Below are 27,129 nucleotides of genomic sequence, written 5' to 3' on the forward strand. Positions count from 1 at the left end.
TGCGAAAATCTATGATTCCATATGACCTTGAAACGAAAAAAGACAAAATACTGCGCACACTTTTCTTGGCGCCGAATGGCTGAGCATGGAATTCTATAGCCTTCGGAAGCATTTCAGTTGGGGAAACTACGAGGCGAATGTCAAAAAATGGATTGGTCAATAAATGGACTTTTGATGACCATATATGGGCATAAATGCAGCCCCCGCTACTAAGGGTGAAAAACGGTATAACAAGCTGGTACTTGCGGTATCGCGTCCACTTATTGGAGAGAAAAGGCTTCCTTTTTTCACTAGGAATTAGCGTGATTTGATTACATTCGGCGAATTGACTCGAAAATGACGATAGGAAAACGGCTTTTCTGCAGGTTCTGGGCGTCACAATCAGCTGGCCATTCAATAAATGGATTGGTTTTATGAAAGAAAATTGTTAAAAGATTTAATTTAGTTACAATAAACAAAGACATTTAATTTTAAAATAATAACTTAACCACACTTAGAAAAACCATAAACAAAATAATAAAAATAATGACATTTTTAAGCCACGGTACTGCTTACATTTTTTGGCGCGTCTGTTTCAATCCGCCATATTTGCTAATCACGGTTTGACCTTGCGTTGTAACTCTGCGATTTAGAGCCGCCAATTAATTATGCACCGGGTGAGTGTAGGCCTTGTGTGGTTAAAAAACATTCTTATGCCTTATTTTTTCATTTGAATGCTAAAATTCATTGAAAAGATGAAGTTGTCTGATTTTATGCCCATATATGGTCATCGCCCCGCCCACTCCAGCCGCTGATTGGCTAATCCAATTTTTGTTTGGCTCCTCGTAGTTTCCCCAACTGATTTGGGAAGCATTGGGATTCGGGAAGTATCAAAGGCATAACAATAAGGAGGCAAGAGGAAGAATAACGGTTAGATGATGGTAAACTAAGCTGCTAGATTTTATGCTGCGTGGGAGCCCCGATAAGTGGTAAGTTTCTTTCTTTTCTTATCCTATGATTGAGGAACATTCTTATTTCTTTCAACCACCTATCTGCATTTGATTCTGATTCTAGAAGGTAGGTAATGCCTCTATATAGGGCCTTGGGTAATGCCCAAGATTCTTACAGATACAGATAGCCAATGCATGGCTCTTGGGTCTATTGATATTGCCCCAAGTAGGCTTGTAGACTCCGAAAAGATCTACAAGCTGCAAACCTTTTTGAGTGTTCAAATTTATTATTATTATTATTATTATTACTTTGTTTATTTCCAATAACCACCAGATGGTGGGCATTACAGGGAAATGTAAATAACACACAAACACACACACACACACACACTATAGGCGAAAATCTCAGTATGTACAGTATTTGAATAAATTATTGAAATTGAGTTCATTTGATGGCTTGATCAAGCTGGCTCCTGACTGGTGTAGGTATGTTTTTTGCCTGCTTTTTTCATGACAAAGTCCAAGGCCTCTATATTGTTAGTGACAATCCACACATCTGTGAATAGCACTATGCAATGCATATTAATTGTTTTGAAAATGCTTTGCACTTTCATACGTATCCCAGTTGTGCTACCAGCTACATAACAGCCCCATCATCTGCTATAGCTTGTGTCCATGTCTGCATACCTTACCTTACTTTCAAGGAGTTCGAGTTAAAGAAGGCCACTTTGCTTGAGGATCCCGCTCTCATCGAGCTGATGAGGATGTACAAGCTGGACTCTTAGGGGAACAATAAGGCTCCAATTCCCATCCCTGTCTGTTCCTAACCGAAGTGAAAATTTTTGTGAATGACAATGGCATAGGGATAGGGCCAGGTTTGTCCTAGCTCAGTCATGAACTTCATGAAGATAATCCCAAATCCCTATCCATTTATTTATTTATTCAGGAGTTTTCAAGAAGGGGTTCCAATGAGTTATGATACAACACTAAATGTAAGAGAGAAAAAAATCATTAAAGACCAAAGTTTTGGTGGACAGGAAACCCATCATCAATGCTAAAGGTGCATTCAGTGATCACTTAGATATGGTTTATAACATCCCAATTGGCCCTGCTAGGTAGGCACCTGGGAAGAATTGACAGGTTAGGCAAATGGGGTAGGTAAATGGGTCTAAACCTTTGGCAGTACCCTCACATTTTCCCAACAGCAATGGTGTTCCACACTCATGCTATTCAATCCCATCTGATTCATATCTCTGTTCATGACAACCATTTTTCTTGACAGCTTTGTAGCAGTTCATGAAAATTAAATGAAAGGTGCTCAACATCTACATCACACCCATGAATTGTAGGGTACCTATCTATCTTCCAGTCTATCTATAAACACTTGTTGCACTTTAAGCAGTAGTTGCAATTTGTTTGGATCTTTTGATCGCAGCAGGCCCTGGGGCCGGATTCTTACGGTAGATGTTGCCCTATGCGATTATGTAAATATGTCGCTGGTGGATTGCTTTGGCCGAAAACACCTCGGTTGGGCCAGGATTACACACAAAGTGTTTGTCAGAAGTGGGATTCGAACCCACGCCTGGAGAACCAGACTGCGACCTGAACGCAGCGCCTTAGACCGCTCGGCCATCCTGACATTATTAGGGATTTGAAAACAGCCTATTATTTTATCGCAGTTATATTTTGAACAGCATGTGTTTCTAGCTCAGCTGTGACGGCTGTACCGCTGCCGCAGCCCCCTCCCGCTGACAGTGACTAATCGAGATCGGCGCGCATGGACCAAGGTCGTAACAGCACCGCGGGCAAGGTCACCCCGGGGCTGGTAACGAGTATCGTCCCGGTACTTTCAGTGACGGACATCCGAGGGACTTTAAATCATCATAGCTAGCTACCATGGTCAAAGGGCATGCCAGCTGAAGCCACATATGTATAAGGCAACACCTGTGCATTTTGTAGATGCCCTAGGTAATCTGTAGCACTCTCTCCCTCTCTCGTCTCGCCGAGAGAAGTGCCGACACTTCAAAGTTCCCGAGTCCCTGAACGAACACTCAAGGTGTCCAAATCTGCAACGTCATCATCGCGACAGAGGCGTCTCCAGGTATCAAAAAATGGGCATGCATAGCGCGTTATACTGTGTCTGAGAGATAATGAAGCTACCTCTGTCTCCTCTCGGCTCTCCCTCTGTCTCAATCAAGCCGCCGCTCACCCCCCCCCCTCGATCGATGACGTCACGGTGTGCGCCCCTGCCGCCAGTATCGGGCCTGGGTGAGAGGCGGCTGGCCCTCCGTCGGCCCAGGAGCGTCGTCTGTCGAGGTCGGCGGGCCGAGTAGAGAGGACAGCGGAGCGGAGTACCGGCCACTGGAGGTAAGAGAGGGGAGAAATTTGGGGCTGTGGCCTGTGGAGCGTTTTGGACACTTTGGTTGTCACTTGTTATCCGGTTCTGCCTGGATGTCGGGAATGGACTAGGCACGATATTACATTGATAATTGTGTCTCGTATTGAATAACGGTGATCCGGCCGTTGAATTTACCGTGATTTAATCGTTGCCATTAAATTTATGCAACCAGCCGTGAATATGACATTCTGTTTTGACATAGATCTGCTGATCTGTCTCATGGGTTCGAACGGAATATTCCCAACCCGGTATCGGCCTTGTCGGTGAATGAATTTAACGAGGCTCAATCCCGATTGATTTGAATTGATTCGATTTAATGTATCCCTATTGAATGCAAAAAGTGGTGAATCATGGAAAAGCGTAAACGGTAGTGGTCTAACATAAATGATTCATTAAAGTTTATTAGTAAGTTGAAGAACTCGCTTCGACGCACGGGCTGTCAAAGTGCCGTTTAATTTAATGATAGCGATGCTTTTTACTGTACCCGATTTAGAAACAGGAACAGCGTATGCTGGGTCAATCGATAAGAATAATGATAATAAAAACGCCGACATACCTGATGCTGTCCGTGGTGCAGGCGGCCGGGGCCCGTTGTATGTTTACCTCGCAGAGCGCACCACTGGGCCAACATGTACCCAGCCCTGTCCCGAGACGGATAGTCGCCTATATTAGCTCAGTAATCTTGGTCGCTAGTGCTTCAGCGTGACAGCGTCGAACGTTGTGTGCTCAACCCACAGAACGCACGCACACGGCTTTCACCGACGGGGCAAAGCGTTCCAGTGTGAGCTTAGTACACTCTCAGAACGCGTTAGGCGACATATTTGCTTACCTACATTCGACAACCCCCCCCCCCCTGCCCCTGCCCCCTCGCTCCGCCTATCGCATGAAGGTACCGACCCGGGCTATCTAACAATGGCATATACCTACCTTCACCTGCACCGGTTTAGCAGTGTTGTGCTTAGTGTGTGAGCAGCGGTGTGTTTCAGTCATGCCGCGCACTACACTTGTTTTGTAGCGTGCAGCTGAGTGCTACCTAGCAACAGGTTTTTATCGCTGCAGGGAGGCTTGGAGCTAGATGCGATAATTGTGACCTGTCTGACCCGGCCGAGACCTTTTGTCCTGTGTGTGACCCAGAGTGACCCATGTGTGTTGTATCAGATGTGTGTATGACCTGTATGACCCGTAACCCACTTGACTGAACTAGTATGGCTCGTGCGGTTTGTGCTACCCATTTAACTAACTTCTTTAACCCTTTACGGTCTGCTATGTGACCCATGTGACCTCATATGACCCCTGATATGATCTCTGTGACCTCATGTGACCCTCTGGATATGATCTCTGTGACCTCACATGACCCCTGATATGATCTCTGTGACCTCACATGACCCTCTGATATGATCTATGTGACCTCACATGACCCTCTGATATGATCTCTGTGACCTCGCGTGACCCCTGACCCTCTGTGACCGGCAGGGGATGCCGGCTGCCGCTGACGTGACGCTCCTACTGTTCGCCAAGGCTCGCGAGCTGGTCGGGTCTCCGCAGGTGTCCGTATCAGTACCGACTGAGTGCAGCGGCGCCGAGCTGCGTGAGCTGCTGGTGCAGACCTACCCTCAGCTGGCTACGCTGCAGGTCAGAATATCAACGGGTCGGATAGGAGATCGAGAGAGGGGGTTAGGACACTGAAGTGTCATAGCCGGAGACCCCGTGTGAAAGAGCCTAGAGGCTCAGAAGCGAAAGAGAGGGCGCGAGAATTGCCTACTCACAATGACTCGCTTAGTCAATGGCGCGAGAATGACTTTCAACCTCGCTTCGTGAAGGAACACGAACGTTTCGTAGATTTATTATGAGGTAGTATACTGTGCAGATTTACTTTTTGCGCCAACTGTCCTCACTCCTCGATAGTATAGTGGTGAGTATCCCCGCCTGTCACGCGGGAGACCGGGGTTCGATTCCCCGTCGGGGAGCTTTTGCGTTTTAGCTATGGTGCACATATTATTTCGGTAATGGCTCGTATTTTTAGAATTCAAAGCACTATGTTGACTGAAGGAGCTATCACCCAGCATACAGCACCATGGGAAAGGGTTTGAGCGGCCAACTGCCATACGAGCTAAACGAGTATGAGGGAGGGAGGTCCTTTTTCACCAGGGAAAAAGATCAGACCAGGATCTCCCTGAACACAGACACTACGAGCCGACTAGTGCCGGGCATTCGTCCCACATACTCTATGGATTTCAGTGCAGTGTGCGACCCAGTGGCAGTGACCAGACATTTGTCACCTATCCGTGCTTCTATCCTCAGGATACTGAAATCCTTCTCCCCAACACCGCAACCCCCCTCCGGGCTGGACAGTGGACAGGCAACTTTATCTCATGCGGGCTGCTCCCTTGGAGCGGCACCGCTGCTCCCGAGGGAGCTGCACCCCGTAGCCGGGTGCAGAGAGTGCTTGGGGGGCTGGTCGGCCTGTCCATTTGGACGGGCTCAGCCCCGGCGACTCTCTAGGGTGCCTGCCCAGACCAATGTCTCCCCCTAATTCCTATCATCCTTCCGGCTCTGCAATGGTCTTGTCGACCGAAAGGGCCTAACCCAACAAAACAAACAAAACAAACAGACATTTGTATAGCTCTGTTTTATTGGTGTCACGAGAGGGCTCATTCTCACGGGAGGACTCAGTTCAGGCAGCCAGGCCCTGGAGCATGATCTTGGCGGCCGTCAGTCACGGCAACCCGGCCCAATACACACATTCACGAATACGGAAAGGTTGCGACGTGCCGTTTGGCGTTTCTTGCTTTTTTTCTTTTTTAGTCTTTTTTTTTTGCCCTGGCAATGTATTGTGAGAGCCGCCGAGTTGCGCAGTACACCGAGGGAGGGGGCGCCACGTTTCCTCGCGGCGTCAACGTAGTTATTATGTTTTGGCAGTGTGGCCAAATTGGTGATGTTGCGGGGAAAGTCACCCCCAATGAAAAGTATAATGACATCCTCAGAAATTTTAAAATTACATCACGACGTTTTTGTCGTGAAAGCATACCTACCCAGTGTAGGAATAAAGACTGAAAATGTTCCAATGTACGATTCGCACCTCGCACCGTCATACTTGTACTGTCGCGCTTGCAATGTCGTTTTTTACATCTTTGATGACAATATTTTTTTTTTTTACTTTCCACCAGAACTTGACGTCAGGTATAGTTTTTTTTCCCCCACATTATCTGTAAAAACTGTACCTAAAATGAGGCTGAAGACGAGTTTTTTGAAAATAGTGACATCCTCGTAAGACTTTTTTATACATCCTACCCCTAACGCTAAACCAATTTGGTCACACTGTGTTTTGGTCCTATACAGGGTGTCCCAAAAGTAAGGTCATCATTTGTTTTGGCCACACTGCCAAAAATACGCGATGGATAGATATAAATAGGACATCATATGAAAGAGCATTTTATAAAATTTTATTCTGACATACATATGAGTCAATACATTGGCTCGTAGCCCCACATTTGCTGCTTTTCTACATGGCTGCCATTTCGGGCCGCGTGCATGAATAGACTACGTTTGACTTCCTCCACTATTCTGGAGCGATTCTCTGGTGAGATGCCGCCTATGTTTGCTCGAAGGGATCATCCTTTAGTTCTTCCCGGCTCGTTGGGTTGTCCTAAAAGACAATCTTTCTGTTGTGTATCCAGAGAATAAAAATATGAAGGTGTAACGTCAGGTGACCGCGGAGGCCATTCAATGGCACGGGATCTCACATCCACTCTCGGAGACAATGCATGATCTTCAGGACGGTGCAAGCATAGTCTCCATCCTGCTGAAACCACTGCTGGCTGATGGTGTCGGCACAGCTGCGTTGCGACGAGCGGAAGAACCACTGGGAGGACTCTCGGCCACCTCTCTTGATTTATTGTCACCCGATTCCCGCTGTCGTCCTCAGGACCTCGAAGCACAGGTGGCTAAGTATACATGCCCTGTGCGTACATTATACCTTTTTTCTGACATTTTACCGGTTGAGGCGAAACTATGCATGAGTTCAGAGATGGGGCGAGCTGATAGGGTCTGCTTAGGGCCGAAAACTGGGCGGCATTTACCCTTTGTTTTAATGACGGACCCTCTCTAAGAGTTGAATTTCGACCTTCTCAGTTTTATGCCTACTGCTCGGTGTAGTTATGATCAAAAATGGTTTAAGCATGCAAGAAAATAATTTTATGGATGTACCTTGCACGTGTTAAAATTGGAAGTGATTCGGACTCTTGCTTCTCGAGATATTTAAGTTTTAAATCATGACCTTACTTTTGGGACACCCGGTTACTTTTGGTTATGATGATGTTATGCATAAGCGGCGCAGGTGTACTGTTTTTGTGTTTCCTTCTGCCTGGGTTTCTGGGTTCCTGGGTTCGTCGCCGCCGCATCGTTCTGTCGAGTATCCCATTTCACGCAGTATCACGTCACATCCAAATATCACGTATGATGCTACAGTTTCTAAACCTCTTGTCACGTCACATACCTATTATCTAACCCGCTTCATGTTACGTATTCAGTATCGCATCACACTACCTTGGTCAAATACAGGCTACATTTCTGGTGGCACACTACGCGTGCTACAGATCTCGACGTCCACTTCCCAAAGCTCATAGCCTCAGGCCTGTATTGGTTAGTGTGTAACCTCTCGTGCTCGCCGACAGGGCACGTTCATTTTGGCGGTGAACCAGAGGTACCTGGAGGCCGACGAGTCGGTGACGATTCGACGCGGCGACGAGGTGGCCGTCATACCGCCCATCAGCGGAGGTGAGTCCTGGTCTCCGGGGTCCGTGGTCGGTGATCCGTGGTCCTGGGTCCGTGTTTTCGGTTCGAGGGGCCGAGGGGGAGGGGATGGGGTACCCTCTGCTACAGTCCAGTTCAGGAACGAGACAGTTGCAGGGCTCTGTGCTCAGAGCTGACTGCGAGGGGAGCTTGGGCAAGCTTAGTTTATTTTAGAGTTGATTGGTTGGTAAAAGATGTGTGGGGAGGGGGACGGGGGGTCAGTATTGTATCTACAAAACTTGCCCCAGACTTTTTCCGAAATTGTGTCTCTGTGCATGTCTGCGGTCAGGATGGCCGAGCGGTGTAGGGTCGCAGTTTGGTTCTCCAGGCGTGGGCTGGAATCCCACTTCTGACGAATGTTGGGCTTTTTGCAGTCTGCTAAGCGAGCGGAAATTTGATTTCAAAGACTGGGACATGTTGCATTGTGATTACGTAGATAGGAACGCTAGTAATTCGAAGTCTAAGGAGTTCTTCATAAAGAACACTGCCTTGTGATTTTTCAGTGCTTCGCCGTCCATAAATTGTAACTAGGGTCATGGATAATATGATTCAAGCCATGTGATCTATGCTAGGGTTTATGGGATTGTCGCCACTCGAACATCGCTGGACTAGCGACTCGCAGTGCCTATTCGGAAGCGTCCGATCAAATGAAAGCTTGTAGCCACAGGACTCCCTTGCAGAAAAATAAAATCAGCGAAGTAGGAAAGCAGAGACTGATAAGTGGGAATTGGAAAGAAACATTAAAGGAAATAGTTCACTTTCACGAAATTATTTTTTTTTGCAATGGATTTGTGATTTTTTATGTTCAAAATGATCAGCAAAGAAAATAAAACCTTTTTACAACAAAAGATTATTTTCTATATTTTTGATATAGGAAGAACTTTTCAGTTTCTGTAAGGCACACGCGATCCAGTATGAAAAGAGCATGGGCATAGCATGGGTCCCGAAAATTCTTCAGAAACTGAAAATTATCGCGGCCACCGGCATTTGGGCGATCTGCTCATAGAGATCTTATATACATAGAGATGACATGCACTTAAAACCGTGGCGATTCAGTGGGTCTTTTTAAGCAACTTATTTTCAGCCAGTAGCGTGCCAATATGGCTGAGGCATTGTTAGTCTGAAGAAATTATTACGTAGCGAGCGAAGGAAGCGTAGTCTTTCGTAGATTAACGAAAATTTCTGAGTATGAGCGGCCGGCCGGCCGTGGTTACGCTTTTGCGAGGCTTATATCTCAGCAACCACTTGACCGATTTACATTCGATGATTTTTCTAGGGTAGCTTCATTCCTTCTACCAAGTATTGGACTATTCTCGATGCATGTGGGTGACCGCTTATGCACGTGCCACGTGCAAAACGAAGAGGTGTCAGTTTTGCAATTGTTGCAATATCTTGGTAACTACTTGGCCGATTGCGCTGAAAGTTGGTATGTAGGTAGGCACCCACTAGGCAATGCATATCCATGTGCCACAGTTGGGGTGCTGCTGCACGTGCGCACGTGCAGGGGTCGATTCCAGATCTCGAGAACGGCTGAACCGATTGTGCTGAAATTTGGTACATGGTTAGGGACCAGTTAGTAGGGTGCCGTGCAAATGACCCATTTTGCACGTGTGCACGTGCAGCTTCCAGATCTCGAGAACGGCTAGGCCGATTGCGCTCAAATTTGGCACATCGCTAGGGACCGGTTAGTAGGGTGCAGTGCACAAGTTAGTTGGAGGTGTCCCTTGCAAATTCGCTTGTCCAAGGCCCACCCTCTTGCTCGCTCCGTTGGTCGCCCCAAAAGGCGTTTTACTGGTTAAAAATGTTGCTGATCTTTCCTGGCTGATTTCATTCCTGAGGTAAGCAATGAAATTTGTAGCATGATTTCATTTTGTGTTTTTATTGAATTCCTTAAAAGCTCGCCTAAAAGCATTCTCTCTCATTCAGGCTCTCATCAACCCGGCAGGCGGTGGACCTCCCGGCCACCTTCCGCGCGGTGGGGGGGGGGGGGCATTTTTTTGCCCCCCTCCCGTATCTCCGAAACTACTGGACGGATCCGTAACATTCAAACGATGTTCGATAGCCCTGTCAAATTTGTCGATGGAACTCCAATTTCATTGACCTCGGGGTCACCGATGACGTCACAGGGCAGGTCAAAGATAAAATGTTTCACGTACGTCAAAAATAGGGCGTACGTTGCCTAGTATATATGTTGCTATTAGAGGTCACTGATAATACCATGTCAGGTCACAGGTCAGGTCACCAAGGGTCAGCACATGAACCAACTTTACTCTTTACTAGGGTTGTGCGATGCATGTTTTATGGCCCCCCTGACATGGTCCCCCCAAAAAAAGGTTACAGGTCTAAGGTCATTTGGGTCAGGCTCATGGAATTTTCAGGGTAGGTTCCTTGAGATTTGGTCAAGTTTGGCGCTTTCGGTCAACCGTCGTGAAAACGGCTGTTCTGAACCTTTCTGAGCACGGTGCAAGCTCAAATATACATATGTTGCATGTTCCCATTCAATTCGCCGGACCTATTGGTTTTCTACATACGCGCCGGCTGGGGGGGGGGGGGTTGGTTGGTACGATTTCCCTCGCCGTTTCGCCCCCCCCCCCCTGATGAAGCTAGAGCGTCGCGGAAAAAACAAGCGTGAGCGCCGTTACAAGACGCAGGTACTGGTACCCGATTTTAAGGTCTCTTGAGGTCAGGTCAAGTGACCAAGGGCCAGGGTTCAGTTTTCATAACTTCGCAAAAAAAACGGTCGGAGTGCCGCGATTTTGGCATCATCGTGTTCGCCTCGCTCAGGCGCGTCGAATGGTATACTTTTTGTTCGGGTGAGGTCAACTTGAGGTGTTGACCTCGGGTCAAGGGCAGGTCAGCTCCCCCAGATCACGAAGCTGGTTGACAGAGGTCATGTTACATATTACTCGAATCGGCAGGTCTTCCTGAGTTTATTGGTGGATTTCCCGACTCGCTAACTCAATTTGATGGGGAGTTATTGATGAAAAACTCTAATGACCCAAGTATATAACTGCAATGAAAACCGTAAGCCTCATGCTAATAATTATATTAAAAATAGGGCCAAGAAAATAAGACATGCTGGGCAAACTGACAAACTGACTTTTGTCAAACCGTCTTACGGTTTTCATTGCAGTTATATATGTAATCATGAGCCTCAAAACCGCGCTTTCTTTAACAATGACCCAAGTGACCATAAATGACGCCACGCAATGTCAACAATGCAAAAGTGAAGCATCGGACCTTGCAAGGCGTGAAAGAAATCACGATTCCATGTGCTGGAGACAGTTTGAGATAGTTCTCGGCGCTAAAATAGCAGTTTTCATTTTTCCCCATTGACCTATACCTAATGGTGAGGTCACATGGCCGACCTGACCTCATGTGATTTTTAGGGAAAATCCGAGATATATGTACAAGTTGTGAGACCTCTGGATGATACTACATCCTGTATGTAAGTTTCATCTCCCTGTGAAAGTTCCTCTGGCACTGACGGCGTTGCGAAGTTGCGACATCTGAGGACTGTGCAGAGGTTCACATATGACGTCACAGGTCAGTGACCTGACCTGACCTGAAAATGCGGTTGGTGTCACAAGATGCGACTTGGATCAAAGGTCAGCTATGCCAAGTTTCAGCTCTCTATCGCCTGCGTGTTCGGAGCTATCGTGAAAAAACCCTATAGGGAGGCGGCACCCCCCCCCCCCCCTGTCGGACGGCGAGGGTTAATGATCCATGCAGTACCTGATACGAGCATAAGGTTAAAACATGCCTAATTTCATTTCAATAATAACACTCGAAAGCGTCACAGCTAGACAAAAAAGAAAAACTGTACTTACAAATAAGCTGATGTGAACACAATCTCCTTGACCGAATCCTTACAAAATGCAAGTCACGGGCCATGGCACCCCAGAAAACCTTGCTTAAAAAGACCCACTGAATCGCCACGAAATCAAGTGCTTTAACATAGGCGTGTCATCTCTATGTATATAAGATCTCTATGGATCTGCTCGTGCTTTTGTTACTGGAGCGCCTCACTGGAGCGAATTTCTCTAGAGTTCTCGTAGATAATTTCTCTAGTTTCTGAAGAATTTTCGGGACCCATGCTCGTTTCATACTGGATGCGAATATATGCAAGGCACACATCCTCAACGCAAGACACATTTTTCGGGACGAGAAATAGAATATCTTTGCCTAGGGTGATCGTTGGGCTGTAAAAGCTCCTGATTTATGCTCGTCTCAGCCCAAGCTACGGAACTGCTATTCCAGTTCAAAACCCATGTTAAAATGTGAACTATTTCCTTTAACTTCATCGGTGTTTGGCACAGCACAATTATAGTGAAACATCCTCGTCTTGCTTGTGATACACTATTACCTATATGTGGCTTCAAAACTGCGGGCCCTGTTCAAGTGTCTGCGGCCGCCACGGGCGGCTCCCGCGGCCAAAAAGGCTGGCGACCAATCAGTCGAGAGCAGCATTCTGGGTATCATGTAACACGTCTTCCTGCTGGTTCCGCGGCTGCTCGGGAGCGACCGCAGGGAACGGTTTCATGCGGCACAGCATGAAACAGGCGTTTGTTAGTAGTGACATCTATGAACGGGAATAAGAACGAAACCGTGTGATGCGGCACAGCATGAAACAGGCGTGTGTCAGTAGAGACATCTAGGGGCGGGAATTCGAACTACCATACCATGCTGTGCGGTACAGCATGGAGCAGGCGTTCGTCAGTAGGGACATCTATTGACGAGAATAAGAACTAAACCGTGTCGTGCGGCACAGCATGAAACATGTGTTCATCAGCAGGGACATCTATTGACGAGAATAAGAACCAAACCGTGTCGTGCGGCACAGCATGAAACAGGCGTTCGTCAGTAGGGACATCTATCGACGAGAATAAGAACTAAACCGTGTGATGCGGTACGGCGTGAAACAGGCGCTTGTCTGTAGTGACATCTATGGACGGGAATAAGAACTAACTCGTGTAATACAGCACAGCATGAAACGGACGTTCGTTTGGTAACAGGTAGACTGGTACAGACTACAGTCACTTGTGGGCAGTGTTACAATGGGCCGCAGATATTTTGCCGACTTCCACCCTGCGGCTGCTAGTATGTCTCACTACCACCGGAGTTTGCGCCACTTTATATGACAATATTGGGGAAAAACCTCCTCGTCCACCCTCGCTGAAACCGTCCTTTTAGGGAATGATTTAGGTTGTCGCTGCTTCGCCCGTTGCGTGCATTTATGTTATGTGTGATTAACTCTTTAACCCTCGCACGACCAGGCCATTTCTCATAACACGAACGACCAGGGGGGGTTGTTACGACCCCCCCTGGCGTTTCGAAACGGAAGGTCGTAGAGCTTAGCGGAAAAAACCAACGGATTGCTCTCAACGAGATCTCGCGATTGGTGGTATATTTTTTGGTCCTAGGTCAACATTTGACCTACTTATGACCGGTCAAAGGTCAAATTTTCCGAAAAAATCAAACTTTTTCAACTTTGCGCAACGATTGCGGCAAAACGGTGAGAGATATTAACTTCAAACCTTCAACAACGTATTCCCCACTCAATTCTGCATCATGTATGGTGTTTTTGGTGTATTTACCCTATAAAAGTAAGAGGCCTATTGCTGATGAGTGATATGGTGTCACATCACCCTCCGGTGTTTGTCCCGATTCGTCGGCTGTTGACCACTGCTCCGCTATAAATACTGTAGGTAACGACTCAGAAAAGATATGTGGATATCCACTGCAATGTGGATAGCATCAGCAGAAAACCTCGGGACTCGGTACACACTTCGTGAAAATCCGGGCCCTGTTTCACGGCGGAGCGCTGCAGTGCGCTGCGCGCGTCGGCGCGTTGGGTTTCCATGGCAATATCAACAAACTTCCCTCTGACGCTACGCTATGACGTCATCTCAAAACGCTGGCACCCCGGCGCCAGCACCATCCGCACGCTAGCAGTATTCACACTGAAGCTTCTGTTCAATTGGTATTAGATTCTTCTGGGTCTCTGTTCCAAACGTGAATTACCATAAGCTAACGGGTCGCACGCAACGTCATTTGAGTGACGTCAGGAGCTCCCAGCGCGCTGCAGCGCGCGCAGCGTCGGGCACTGAAACAGGGCCCTGGCCGGAGGCTGTACCTCTTATGACGTCATAACTCCGTGACCTGACCTGACCCGGTCAATTTTCTTGCACCACACGACAGCCAATGCTTGCCCCAACATGCATGGGAAGTTTCATCATGATCCATCAAACAATGTGGGTATCACCGGCAGAAAACCTAGGGATTCGGCGCACACACACACACACACACACACACAATGTTTATTATCAGAGACAGAAAGATTCCGGAAGAATGCAGCAGAGGGATGCAAAAGCGCAAAGCGCTTGAGTTTGAGCATCGCTCTGGAAGAAGAAAATACAAACAAACAGACAAAAACATACCAGATGAGATCCTGAACTTAAAATACAGAAAACATTTGATAGGCAAAACTCAAAGCATACGAGTTGGCTGTCGCCGCCACGACAGACACCGAGCAGTAAAGCAGTGTGCGCGAGCCACCGCACGGTCAGCCCGGAGCGCCACGTCCAACCGCAGCCTTACAACCTAGATCAAGGTGGTATCTTGGTGTTGAATTTAGTGTTCTGTAAACCGGTTTGATGATAAAATGAATTTTTGAAAGAGATGTGCGACCGCGCAGCCGCTCTCATCGTCCAGAGTTTCACCGTGAATAAGGAAGTCAAGTTTTTGCTTAGGAGAAATTTCATTTAGTTCAATACCTATTTGATAAGAAATAGTTTGAAACATTTCTAGCCTTAGTGGTTCGTAGAGTGGACAGTCAAGGATATAATGCCGAACGTTCTCGTTTAGAAAGCCACAAGCACACATTGATGTTTCACTTTTTTGAATTTGGAAGAGATGAGAGTTCAGGTGACTCATTCCGGTTCTTAGTCTTGTGTGTAAAATATTTCCCAATTTAGACCCAGTTTCATAAAATTTCGGAGGCTTGGTCACCCCCAGCCGCTCAGAAATGGTCTTTTTGAAGGATGTTCGTGGCAGGGATCGGATGGTTTCGGGGAGATCATTCCAGTGTTTAGCCGTTAATGGAAAGAATGAATTATGGTACGAAGTGGTCCGGCTAGGTGTTGTTGTATGTGTACTGGCATTCCTTAAGACTCGTCCGGTGTTTTCAGCGCGTGTGTGAGGCATTGTATTTTTAATATATTGTGGTGTGTACTCTTCGTGGCTGTTGAATGTGTGATAAAGTGTTATTCTATGCATGCGTCTTCTCGTCGATAGTCTATCCCACCCTAAGTCGAGTAAAAGCTTGTCAGTCGGTGTTCTAAATAAGGTTGCTGTCACAAGTCTTGCCGCTCTGTTTTGTAGTCTCTCGAGTCGCATGGCGTCGTGTGTCGTGATATGTCCGTCGTATACTGTGTCGCAATAGTCGAAGTGTGGTCTGATATACGTCTTATAAATTTGGTCGAGAATGGGCCTGGGTACGTACTGTGCAATTGGATATAGTGGGCTTAGTGATTTGTTGACCTTTTTACAAATTTTGTTGATGTGATGGTGAAAATGTAGGTCATTAGAGAACGTTAATCCCAGATGAGTGTGGTTTTCATGAATGGGTATGGGATTCCTACCAAATGTGAGACGTGGTGCTGTGAAATTATTTCTTCGTGAAAATGTTTGCTGGACTGTCTTTGCTGTGTTGAATGTAATTGCCCATTTTCTGCCATATTTATATATTTCGTCAAGGTCGCGTTGAAGTGAAAGTTCTACGTCGTGGAGGTCTGTCTTTGAGTGGGATGCGTGGAGAGATGTGTCGTCTGCGAAAAGTAAAATTTCATTGTCGATATTTTGTTGAATTCCGTCAAGATACATTAAGGCTAAGAGAGGTCCGAGTACAGAGCCTTGAGGACAGCCAGCGTTAACAATTTGTTGGTTCGAAAAGGTGTTGTTTATTTGCACTCGTTGTCGTCTGTCACTGAGGTAGGAAGTCAACCATTTTAACAGTGAGTCAGTTATGCCAAAGTCATGTTTGCATTTGTATAATAGTCCTTGGTGCCAGATCTTGTCAAAATATTTTGATATGTCCAGGTAAACTACTGTGAAGTCATGTCCTGAGTCGAGTGATTTGTGCATGTTATGGGTCAAATAAAGTAATTGTTGTTCCGTGCTGTGCTTTTTCCGGTATCCACTCTGTTTGTCAGTCAATAATAAGTGTTCTGTTAAATGATCATAAATGCGTTTGTGGACAATTTTTTCAAAAACTTTTGAAAGGGAAGATAAAAGACTGATGGGTCGGTAACAGGTATAATCAGATGGTGATCCATTATTTTTATATATGGGTTTCACATTGGCCTGTTTAAACGTTGAAGGATAAATTCCAGACGCGAGAGACTTATTAAACAATTTCGAAAGTGGGCCTGCTATGATGAGTGCACATAATTTTAATATTTTTACTGGGATTTTGTCTGGGCCAGTGGATTTATTAGAGTCAAGGGAGTTTAAGATTCGTAGGACTTCTCTCTCAGTTGTCTCAATTGTACCGAGGGTGGGCATCGGCGTGTGTCCTATGTTGTCCATTGGTACGGTGTGCGAATTTGGAATGTCGAGCTTTGCCTGACTGGCAAAGTAGTCGTTTAACAATGTCGCCTTTTCGTAGTCGTCTGTCAGTACTTTTCCGTCAGTCGTTTCTAGCGGTGGAATGATGCTGTCAACTGTCTTACCTGTTAATTTGCGAAGTGTTTGGTGGTACTTGTGCGGGTCTTGTTTGTGCTGTAAGAGTTTCTGAACTTGGCTTTGTATGTGGGTTTGTCTTAGTCGTTTGTTTACCGCCGTTACGATGTTACGCTGATATTTCCATCTTTCCCAGTCGTAAGTGGTCTGAGTCTGTTTAGCCCGTCTGAAGAGTCTGTCACGCTTTCTTATTTGTTTAATCAAGTCTGATGTCACCCATGGTTTTTTACGCTGGTTCACTGGTATCTTCTTATGTGGTATTGATGTCTCGGCGGCTTTTAAGATGGCAGATGTGAATTGTTCCGCTGCTATGTCTACGTCATTGTCGATAATATGATCCCAGTCCGTGTCTATAAGAAGTCTGGTAAAAAGATCAGCATCAAGTCTCGTATAGTCCCAGATTGTCTTAAACGTAACGTCAGTGTTTGATGAGCTGTGTGTTGTACGCAGTGATGTGATTACAGGAAGGTGGTCCAAAGTTGAGAATGCTGAGAGCGTGTCACTGTGTAGAATAATGTCAGTATTATTTGTAAAAATTAAGTCTCTCAGATTACTGACGTTGTCAGTTATGCGTGTTGGCTGTGATATGAGTTGCTTCATGTCTAGCATGTTAAAAGTGTCGTTAAGCTGGCGATCAAAGTTTGTGATGCCACTATGCTTGTGTTTAGTACTATTTAGATATATATTTCCAGCGTTGAAGTCCCCTACTATTATTATAGCTGTGGGTGAGTGGGTCTGTGCAAGTGAAACACTTTCAGTCATTCGCTCAATAAACAGTTGTAACCTGGCTGTTGTTTGATTTGGTGGTAAGTATATGCAACATATTACCAAGCTAAGTTTATGCACCGAGACTTTGGCCCAGATCCATTCTTCGTCTCCGATCTCTAGATCTCTAAGTCTCTTTATCGGTAACGAAGCGTGAGCATATAACGCAACTCCTCCGCCATTTCTATCTCTGTGTCGAACGAAAGGGGCATGGTAAGTATCGAGCTGGTATAACGAAGGAGAAACCGTATCATCAAGTTTTGTTTCGGTAAGAGCGCATAACATTATACTATTCATGCTTACAAATTGCATTAGCTCGTGTTTTTTATCCCCTGCAGTGATACTGTTTATATTTATGTGAGCAATGTTGAGGTGGTCAAACAATTCGGGTCCAGGGTTTGTTTCAATGCCACCAATGACTAGCATAATTCTAATGTTCTTGTAAAGGTTGTTTAGTGACCATTGCGAGTTCGTTAGTGTCAATGTGGGGAACACGCCATGACTGGCGGGCTGGGCTAAAGTTATTAATTGTAATCTTATGGGTGATTGTGCAAAGGGCATTCTGTAAGGTTCTCGAAGGATGATGAGAGGGATGTTGGGACTGTGAGCGGCTGGAGGTGCACCAGCCTGCGCCGGAGTAGAGCCGAGAGAGTCTGGTCTGGACGATGAGAGCGGCCGGCTGCTGGTCACCACCACTGGTGCCGAGTCGGGCGGGAAGGCAGCGCGGCAGACGGGCACCCCGGGCCGAACGGCGGCGGCTACTGCAACACAACACATGCTGGTAAACGATGGGCGGCGACAGCGAGTGACAGGTGAAAAACGAGCATGTATGTTATGTATCAGCTAAGTGCAAATGGTTCAATTCATTCAACTTGGCAATGTACAAACAAAAATAAATATATGCCAACTCTACTTTATGGCAATTCAACAAACTCCAACAATTTAACCTCAGACAGAAACAGGCAAACACATGATTGCAAACAAGGAATAAAACCAAAATAAAGAAAAATAATATGCCTATGAAACTGAGAAAGACAGACTTTGGTAACTGTCGGCCGGAGGCTGTACCTCTTATGACGTCATAACTCCGTGACCTGACATGACCCGATCAATTTTTTTTTCGGCAAAAGATGCGCAAAGGTTGCCCCAGAGGGTATTGAAAATTTCAGCCCGCTACGACAAGCCGTTTAGCGTGCACTTCGAAAAAACCTCAGGGGGGGGGGTGATACACCCCCCCCCCTAGGCGTTCTAGGGTTAAAGGTAAGCCCATAAATAGCGAATGTACTGTTATCTACGTTTTTTTTGGGGGGGAGGGGGCGCAAGCTTTTTCGGTCTAAAAAGGCCATTGCAGAGCTATGGGATAATAAGATAGATAGGGCGTAGACATTAGCTGTGCGGGACCACTGACAGTGATCCGTAGAGGCGAGACCGTCCCGGTGGGACCGGATCATCCCGATGGGACAGTCCGCCCGCCTCCCAAACGGTCACCCTGGAAGTAATTTTAATGGGTCCAATGTTATAAAATGCCGTACTTTTCTATTCACGGCATTTGGTAACGTTGTGATACCAGTGCCGACAAACGGTTATCCGAGTCAATAAAATGATTCTTTGGACCGTCAACTGGATGGACTGGAATGCGTGAAAACCATTTTGCATCTGAAAGCCGTTTTCTGCATCTGAACTTCAGCCAGTGCTGCCATATACATTCCACGGCGTTTATAAGATTGAGTCCTGGGCCCAATCTTATAAACGCCGTGAAATGGATATGGCAGCAATCTAAGGCTGGATATATAGTACGCAATCTTATAAAACTCTGTGAAATCGAAAACACGGCACGCTCTTTACGGTATTGGTAGCCGCTGGTTTTGAGGATACCGTAAACTGATTTTAACCGTGAGCAGCTGTGCACATCTCAAAACACCGACAATCATCAGCTGTTTGCGGTTTCAGCGGCGTCCATTTCACGCCAGAATTTGTGGCGTACTTTGACGAGCTTCTCAGACAGTTTAATTGATTTAAGATAAATTCCATGTTTTTAAGATATAAGTATGCAATATTTTACATTATGATATTTCTAAGATTAAAACATCCTCCACATATTAACTCATGATTTACTATAATGATGCTTAATTATACAGACAACGATCAATTTCAAAATATGTATTTCCAGGAACTAAATGGACACTAAAACACATAAAAACGAGTGTTCATCGTTATATGGCTTTATTTTTCAAATAAAAAGGGGATTTTTAAGAGGATTTTAGCATTAGTAACCGTCTTTGATTTTCGGCAGCCACTGCATTATAGAATCGGTATGGGTCTTTAGCCTATTCTCACGTCTCACGTATGACACAAATAACGGGCACTTCATGGCTTCTGATTAGATATTTAAGTTAATGATGATATACCTTAGTTTGTCAAAAAAAATATAAATGCCTACTCACTATTCGTATTTCCTCACTTTCTGTTTGGCACAGTCACTGATCAATGATCAATCTGTTGTTTCTCTTCCTGCATCTCGATCTGACTTCTGAACCAAGTATTTTTCTTGATATAGCTTTGATATGTAGACTGGGTACTTAAATCTTTTGAGGAATTGCTTTTTAGCTTTAGGCTAGGTAATAGGTACCTATGCTTGAATAAGAAGGAAAATAAGCTGTAACTTGACCTAATTCAATTCATTTACGTAATCTTCGAATTTCAGTAGCTTTATCGTGGCTTTATCTTCATGAAGACAAGAAGGAAAATAAGCTATATCTTGAATTGATCCAGCTAAGGTACGTATCCTGATGCTCAAATTGTAGGAGCTTCATTGTCAACGGCATTACTTCAATTACTGAAAGAGTAGCCGAGCTATAATTAAATTATTATTTAAATAATTCTTTAACAAATTTATTACAATGCCTTAACAGCAAATAAATGCAAATGATAAGTTGAAGAAACACTTTATTCACTCGATTTTCTGAGCGCGAGAATGCCCTCGCTGAAATTTATTTGGTCGGCAATCCACTTTTCAGGAGAATTCTTCAAGCATGTTGGTGTTTTCCATACTTTGCTATCACGTTTTCCATAAATAATTTGTTTATTACACATATGTGTGTCTCTAAAAGAAATAAATGCCCAATAAAAATTAAAACACATAACTTTTGCTGTTCGCAAACAGTACGCATAATTTCCAATAGCGACGGCGACAAGACATTGACCAATCATGTTGCGTGTTTCCAGCTGGCGTTGATTTGTACTGTGGGCAAAATGGCGTGAATAGAATTACCATACTATTCTCTTTATAAGATTGCGTGAATAGGGTGCCGTAAATAGAGTGGGGTGGAATGATAGTACGCCATTTGGTAGCACAACCTTTATAAGATTGGGCCCTGGTGTGGACCCAACCCTATCCACCGGTTATCAAGTGGGGTGACCGCCAGCCTGGAAAGAGAAGCGTGAGGGGGACGCGGATGGGTTTATCCTGAGGATGGCGGGGGCGGATGCTATGGGCAGTAGACCTATATCGATAGGCGTTATCACAAGTGTATTCGCGGCCATTGGGGCGACGTAAGAAAAGAAGAAAACAACTGGCTCCAAGAACTTTAAATTATCAGTTAGCATGCATCTTTTCCTTGATCTGTAGAGAATTTACCATTAATTGCTAGAGAAAATTGCATTTAAAATCTTCCATCTATGTTCTCTTTCATCGTTTGCACAATATGTTCTTTTTTTAAGCTAGAAACACTAATTAGAAATAGTTCCCGCATCATCAAGAACAATAGGGAAGGCTTGAAGTGAATACAATAATCTGAACGGTGTTGTAATTTATGTGAAGACACTTCTAAAATTGCCTGTAGAAATATTGAAGGCAAAAGTTCAACTTTTTCACAAGACGGATGTCTATAAACCTATTCAACGTGTGACTGTGTACTACTGAAGCCAACATTCGGAATCGTGAGTGCTTTTCAACCTTATTATCGGCTAAAAACATTTGCATCATCTGCTGATCTTCGTCGCCAGCGTGCTCGCCGTGTGTCTCGCCAGTAATCTGAACTTCGAGAAACAACACCTGCAACACTTCGACCAAGGTCAATTTCCGGCTAGGATCACTCCAACATCATCATATCTTCGATTTTCTGAACGGCTTCCAAGTTATCGGCATAAAACCAAGAACTATGTTTCCCATCGGCGCGGATGAACACCAGGCCAGTCACCAATCAGCAAGCACCCCAACTTCCCCCACCGTCGAGTCGCCGCTGTCCGGCGACGGACCGCTCCCCTCCCCGTCCCACTGGGGCGGGTCCGGCGGCCGTCGCTAACGACGACCTTGAAGTGGTCGATGGGCAGGGCCGTCCCGCCCGCCGCCGACGGTCTCGGCGGAGGGGATGCAGGGCCGGCAGGAAGGTGAAAATCTTCCGGGGGGAATGGAGCGCCGACAGCCATCTGAGCGCTCCAGGCACCGGGGTCTCTCCCCGTCGTGTAGGGTGCCGACAACCAAACCGTGACACCAGCCATGACAGTCCTGGCCAGCCACCGGAGGCCTCTGTTCGGCTCACCATCAGCCAGACCAGGCGGACGGCGATACACCTCACTCAGCCGCCGACCTCAGCGCAACAGCGGCCATCCGGCAATGACGATGCTCCAGCCCGGTCGGCCACCGCTCGTTCGCTGATCATCGGACACGCAAATGTCCGTTCACTGATGCCCAACATGGACAGTGTCCAGCAGACTCTATCTGATCACAAAATTGACGTTTTTTGTTTAACTGAGACCTGGCTATCTGAAAACGTCAAAAAGAAATTTCTGGTATTCCCTGGATATAAAATGGTGCGGTGCGATCGTCCGGGGGCGGGAACTCGTGGAGGCGGCGTTGCCATTCTTTACCGCGAACAATTAAAATGTGATACTCTCTCGATTACCAGTGACAGTGTTTCTAGTGAATCTCTGTGGGTCTCCATCAGCGGGGGCGGGAGACGCTCAATCACTGTGGGTGTCTTCTACCGCCCACCCTCTCAGCCGACCGCAGCAGGTTTGGACAGTCTCCATCTCCAACTACAAGCCGCCATCGCTACTGGTCGGCCTGTGTTCTGTCTTGGTGACTTTAACGTGAACCTCCTGTGTCCCTCTGCTCCAAGCACGCGTCTATATACATCTGTTTTAAGTGATCTTAACCTCTCACAGCTCATCAGTTCCCCTACTCGATTCAATCCACCCTCCACTCTCGATCATATCATCACAAGCCTGCCCATTTCGGAATGCTCGGTAACAATACCTCCGGTGCCCATAGCCGACCATATGACTATCTTGGCCCGCGTTCCACTCCGTCGTCATAAATCACCGCGCCAGTCTTTTCAGATCCGCCCCTGGCGAAAAGTTAACTGGGACGCGCTGTGTCTGCATCTGTTACAGGCCGACTGGCAACCTCTGTATCGGGCGGAGGGGATCGAAAGCAAATTAGAGGAATTCATGAAAGTATGGCTCAGCGCTATTGATATTTACTGTCCAACTAAAACTGTGACGCCGCGCCGTCCACACTGTCCTTGGGTTGAAAATAACCCGGAACTGCGAGAGATCATGGACGAGCGGGACCGTGCTTTTACAATCTGGCGTGCATCTGGTGCAGAGTCTGATCTGTCAACGTACCGCCACCTTCGAAACCGTGTCAAGCGTCTTCTTGCCAAATCCAAGCGGGATTACTTGTGTTCTTCAATGCTATCGGACCGAACAAATTTTTGGAGGAACATTCGAAACTTCGCCATACGCCCAGGGACTGACAGCTCCTCCGAACCTTTAGGGACTGAAAAAGCCGACGAATTCAACCGCGACTTCGCCTCGGTTGGTCCCCGCATTGCCACAGAGCTGAAGGAGCGTCATATTGGCAACGACATGCCTGATATCTCACACAAGCCGCCCCGTGTCATCTCCACAAACCTGATCCTACATCCTGTGACACTTCCTGAGCTTTCCAAATATCTGAATGAACTATCCTCTTCAAAAGCCGTCGGTGTCGACGGTGTACCATTGATTGCTATTAAAAACTGTTTTGCCGTTCTAGGACCACATCTACTTCATGTCATCAATGCGTCGATTGTCAACCGTGTCTTCCCGGCCGCTTGGAAAATGGCATTAGTGGTACCAATCCATAAGTCAGGACCGCGCCATGTCGCGAACAACTTTCGGCCTATTTCCATTCTACCAGTTCTCTCGAAACTGTGTGAAAAAGCAGTGTGTGCACAGCTCTCCGCGTATTTTGTCAAATGTGATTTGTTTTCTCCCTCACAATACGCTTACAGGCCGTGCCACTCGACCGAGGACGCCGTCCTTGATGTGACTGAGTGGACTTCGCGACGAGTCGATGATGGACATGTGGTAGCAATCACGTCATTGGATTTAAGCAAGGCTTTCGACAGTGTTGATCACAGTGTGCTCCTGATGAAACTCCAGTGGTACGGTGTTGACCCGACCTGGTTCAAAAGTTATCTTGTAGGGCGACGACAGATGGTGAGGGGCGGCTCTCTTTTCCTTCCTCTATCCCATGGGGTCCCACAAGGATCCCTCATTGGTCCGATTCTCTTTAGCATCTTTACAAACGACCTTCCATCCTATCTCCCCCACGGTCGTTTGGTATCTTACGCCGATGACACCCAGCTGCTTGACTCAGCACATCCAGACGACCTATCATCTCTTAAATCACGCCAGGAGAACTCTCTCCTAGCCGTTCAGTCTTACTTTACTGCAAATTCACTAAAAATGAACCCCTCAAAGACCACTCTCTTGCTAATAGGTACCCCCAATTCTCTCAAGAAGATAACATCCTTTCATCTGAACTTTCATGACTTCATTCTAAAGCCCTCCTCGTCCGTTAAAATCCTTGGAGTTACCATCGATAGCAATCTAACATGGGAAGCTCATATATCCACCGTTGTTAAAAAGTGCAACTCCTTTCTTTTTTGTCTACACAAAATCCGCCATCATTTAAATGCTGATGCACGTCAACTACTTATCCAGGCACATGTGTTCCCCTTAATCCTTTACTGTCTTTCCGTCTGGGGAGGAGCCACCGCAAACCGTCTGGGCCGCGTGCAGAAAGCTCTTAATTTCGCTGCGAGGATCGTCACGGGAGCGCGGCGTAGCGACCATATATCTCCGATTCTAACAGCATTAGGCTGGCGCACTGTCTCAGAGTTAGTTAACCGTCGCGACTGTATGGCCATACACCGGGCCTTGAATGACTTCCGCGCTCCTACTGCCACCCGCGCACTGTTTTCGTACCGGGCTGATGTCAGTGCGCGAACGACGCGCGCCAGCAGTACGGGGGTACTTGAGTTACCTGGTTTTCGCCTCAGTATGTCGCGGCGAAGTTTCTCCTACAGAGCGGCCGCAACTTGGAACCGCCTGCCGCAACAACTTAGGTCTTCTCGCACCCGTGCCCGTCTCATGGCTATGCTCGATGAACATGCACTGCCCTGAAATTTGTATCGTCTAGTCGTCAATTTCGTCTTTGTCTCTGGTCACTCGTTCTCTGTTCTTTCTGTTGCACATGTACTTACTGATGTTACTGAACCTAACACGGATCGCACAATAAGCCACACACGTGGAATGATTCGTTAAATATATGAATATGAATATGAATATGACAACTCAGCCGGTATTTCGTCGCCTACAGCCCAGCTTTCCCTAGTGACCGATAGAGGCGCTGCTATCGATGTCCCCCCGTGCCGCCTAACGTTGGGTAATGCGGCCCCGTCAAAACATTCTTAGCAGTTGAATTGATACAAATGCCTGCATCCTGCGGAGTTGAAAGATTGAAATGTGAAACTGTGACTTCTTGAATGCCCATTGCCCATTGCCCTCGACTCTCTAGTCTTTAGAGTCTGGTTTATCGGGGATATCTTAATACATTGGGATGTGAATAGTCGTCTCTGTGATTCCAGGCTAATCCGTAGACTGCCACGATGGATATTTTGCGTCTGACGAACGAGCCCCTCTCACTGGAGTCAATCAGCAAGGAGGTGGGCAGTGACGACTGTGGCGCCATCTCCTCGTTCTGCGGCACAACTCGTAATTCGTTCGAGGACCGCCAGGTGGTGCGGCTCGAGTATGAGGCCTACGAGGAGATGGCTGTTAGTGAGATGAAGAAAATTTGCGGCGCTTTGAGGGAAAAGTGGAGTCTGAAACATATCGCCATTTATCACAGGTGAGGATGTTGCTTCGTGGGGATAAAATCACAATCCTTTGTGCCTGCTCGGGATGTTGTATGCGTTTTCGAAAATCATTTGTAAGAAATGCTCTGGTAAAAGAAGAGTAAATATGAGAGTTATAGACTTTCACGTTAAAATTGTATTTATTATTTCATCAGTCACTTTAAAATCCACCAACTCTCGCCCAGGATTTGGAGAGAACCCAGTTCGCTGTTATTTATTTTTAGACAACGTATGGTGCAAGCGTTAATTTCGCTGGTATTTATTATCTCCTAGATGCAAGGTGTTTTAAGTAAGTAGTTCTCACCGCTACCTGACGTGACCTCACCCCCGCCGTCCGCCAGGCTCGGTGTGGTGCCGGTCGGTGAGTCTTCCATCATCATCGCCATCAGCTCGTGCCACCGACGCGACTCGCTGGAGGCCGTGGCGCACGCCATCGACGCCTTGAAGGCGCGCGTGCCCATCTGGAAACGTGAGGTGTACGCCGAGGGGGGCGGCGCAGAGTGGAAACAGAACGCTGAGTGCCACTGGCGACAAAAAGCTAAGGGCAGCTGAGGTTGGGGTGGAGAGTTCGACACTAACGCTGAAAGGCACGGCGGGTGATGGCACAGTAAAATATTGAAAGGAAACACTAGGGTGGGGAACGGCGACTGAAATTGATGGATGGTAATGTCAATCAGGGTTTGTGTTCATGGACGATGAATATGTATTTTAAGCATTTGAAAGGTTATAAATAAGACCTTCAAAATGTGTCACCATTTGAAAGTTCCAGCTGGACATGAAAACTTGTGAAGTGTCATTAGATGATCCTGGTAAACGATGAAGTCGATGATGCCGATTTTCACCAAACACAGTCAGTAGATCTAACTGATATCGTTTTGTGTAAGCAACATGTGAGCGTCTTTTGAATGCGCCCTATGTTATGAGGCAAGCTATGGCGGCGATTCTTCAGTTATTCTGTTTTGTGACTTTGCTCTTGTTTGGTGCATGCTGTCATGGTGCATCACTAGTACTTTCTAACGAAACTCACAGAATGAATAGAAGCATGAATAATTCAATTCGAGAAGTGCAATTTCTTCCGAATTTTAATGAGTTTGTTGAAGGTGTATGTGTGACCATGTGTGTACCGGATTGTATCGTCTTTAATTGAATTGTATAATATACCTTTATTGTACATGCACACGCACCAGCGAAAAGCTGATAGACCGGAGATGTCTGACGTACGGTATTGTTAGTACGGTGTGGTAAAATACGGAATTATGTTCACCTTCGGTGTAACTGTGTTTCTTATAGAATACACGCACACACGTGATTCGAA

At 46.4% G+C, this 27,129-nt stretch overlaps 1 protein-coding gene and 2 non-coding genes across 4 annotated transcripts; 2 read left to right on the top strand and 1 right to left on the bottom strand.

The window, feature by feature from the left end:
* The first annotated feature begins 52 nt into the window (after nucleotides 1-52).
* On the top strand, nucleotides 53-27,129 carry LOC122391659 (molybdopterin synthase catalytic subunit-like). 2 transcript variants are annotated; one of them, XM_043385789.1, is made up of 7 exons: nucleotides 53-116; nucleotides 829-968; nucleotides 3,186-3,296; nucleotides 4,801-4,959; nucleotides 8,001-8,103; nucleotides 25,545-25,807; nucleotides 26,156-27,129. In XM_043385789.1, exons 6-7 carry the CDS (start codon nucleotides 25,566-25,568, stop codon nucleotides 26,364-26,366), a joined length of 453 nt encoding a protein of 150 aa, XP_043241724.1. In that variant the 5' UTR covers nucleotides 53-116; nucleotides 829-968; nucleotides 3,186-3,296; nucleotides 4,801-4,959; nucleotides 8,001-8,103; nucleotides 25,545-25,565; the 3' UTR covers nucleotides 26,367-27,129. The 2 variants fall into 2 exon arrangements, with proteins under 2 accessions (XP_043241724.1, XP_043241725.1); XM_043385790.1 differs by lacking the exons at nucleotides 53-116; nucleotides 829-968 and adding an exon at nucleotides 577-656.
* Trnal-cag lies at nucleotides 2,485-2,568 on the bottom strand. The gene has a single exon. It is a non-coding gene; the product is annotated as a tRNA-Leu (tRNA).
* Trnad-guc lies at nucleotides 5,223-5,294 on the top strand. Its single transcript has one exon. It is a non-coding gene; the product is annotated as a tRNA-Asp (tRNA).

This window comes from Amphibalanus amphitrite, unplaced genomic scaffold (assembly GCF_019059575.1).
Source record: "Amphibalanus amphitrite isolate SeventyFive unplaced genomic scaffold, NRLGWU_Aamphi_draft 000448F_arrow, whole genome shotgun sequence".
Taxonomy (NCBI): domain Eukaryota; kingdom Metazoa; phylum Arthropoda; class Thecostraca; order Balanomorpha; family Balanidae; genus Amphibalanus; species Amphibalanus amphitrite.

Bases quoted from the DNA above. Each gene is read 5' to 3' on its own strand.
- LOC122391659 (XM_043385789.1), top strand. From the start codon at position 25,566: ATGGATATTTTGCGTCTGACGAACGAGCCCCTCTCACTGGAGTCAATC. The intron at 25,808-26,155 runs GTGAGGATGTTG...GCCGTCCGCCAG, and splicing joins CATATCGCCATTTATCACAG to GCTCGGTGTGGTGCCGGTCG.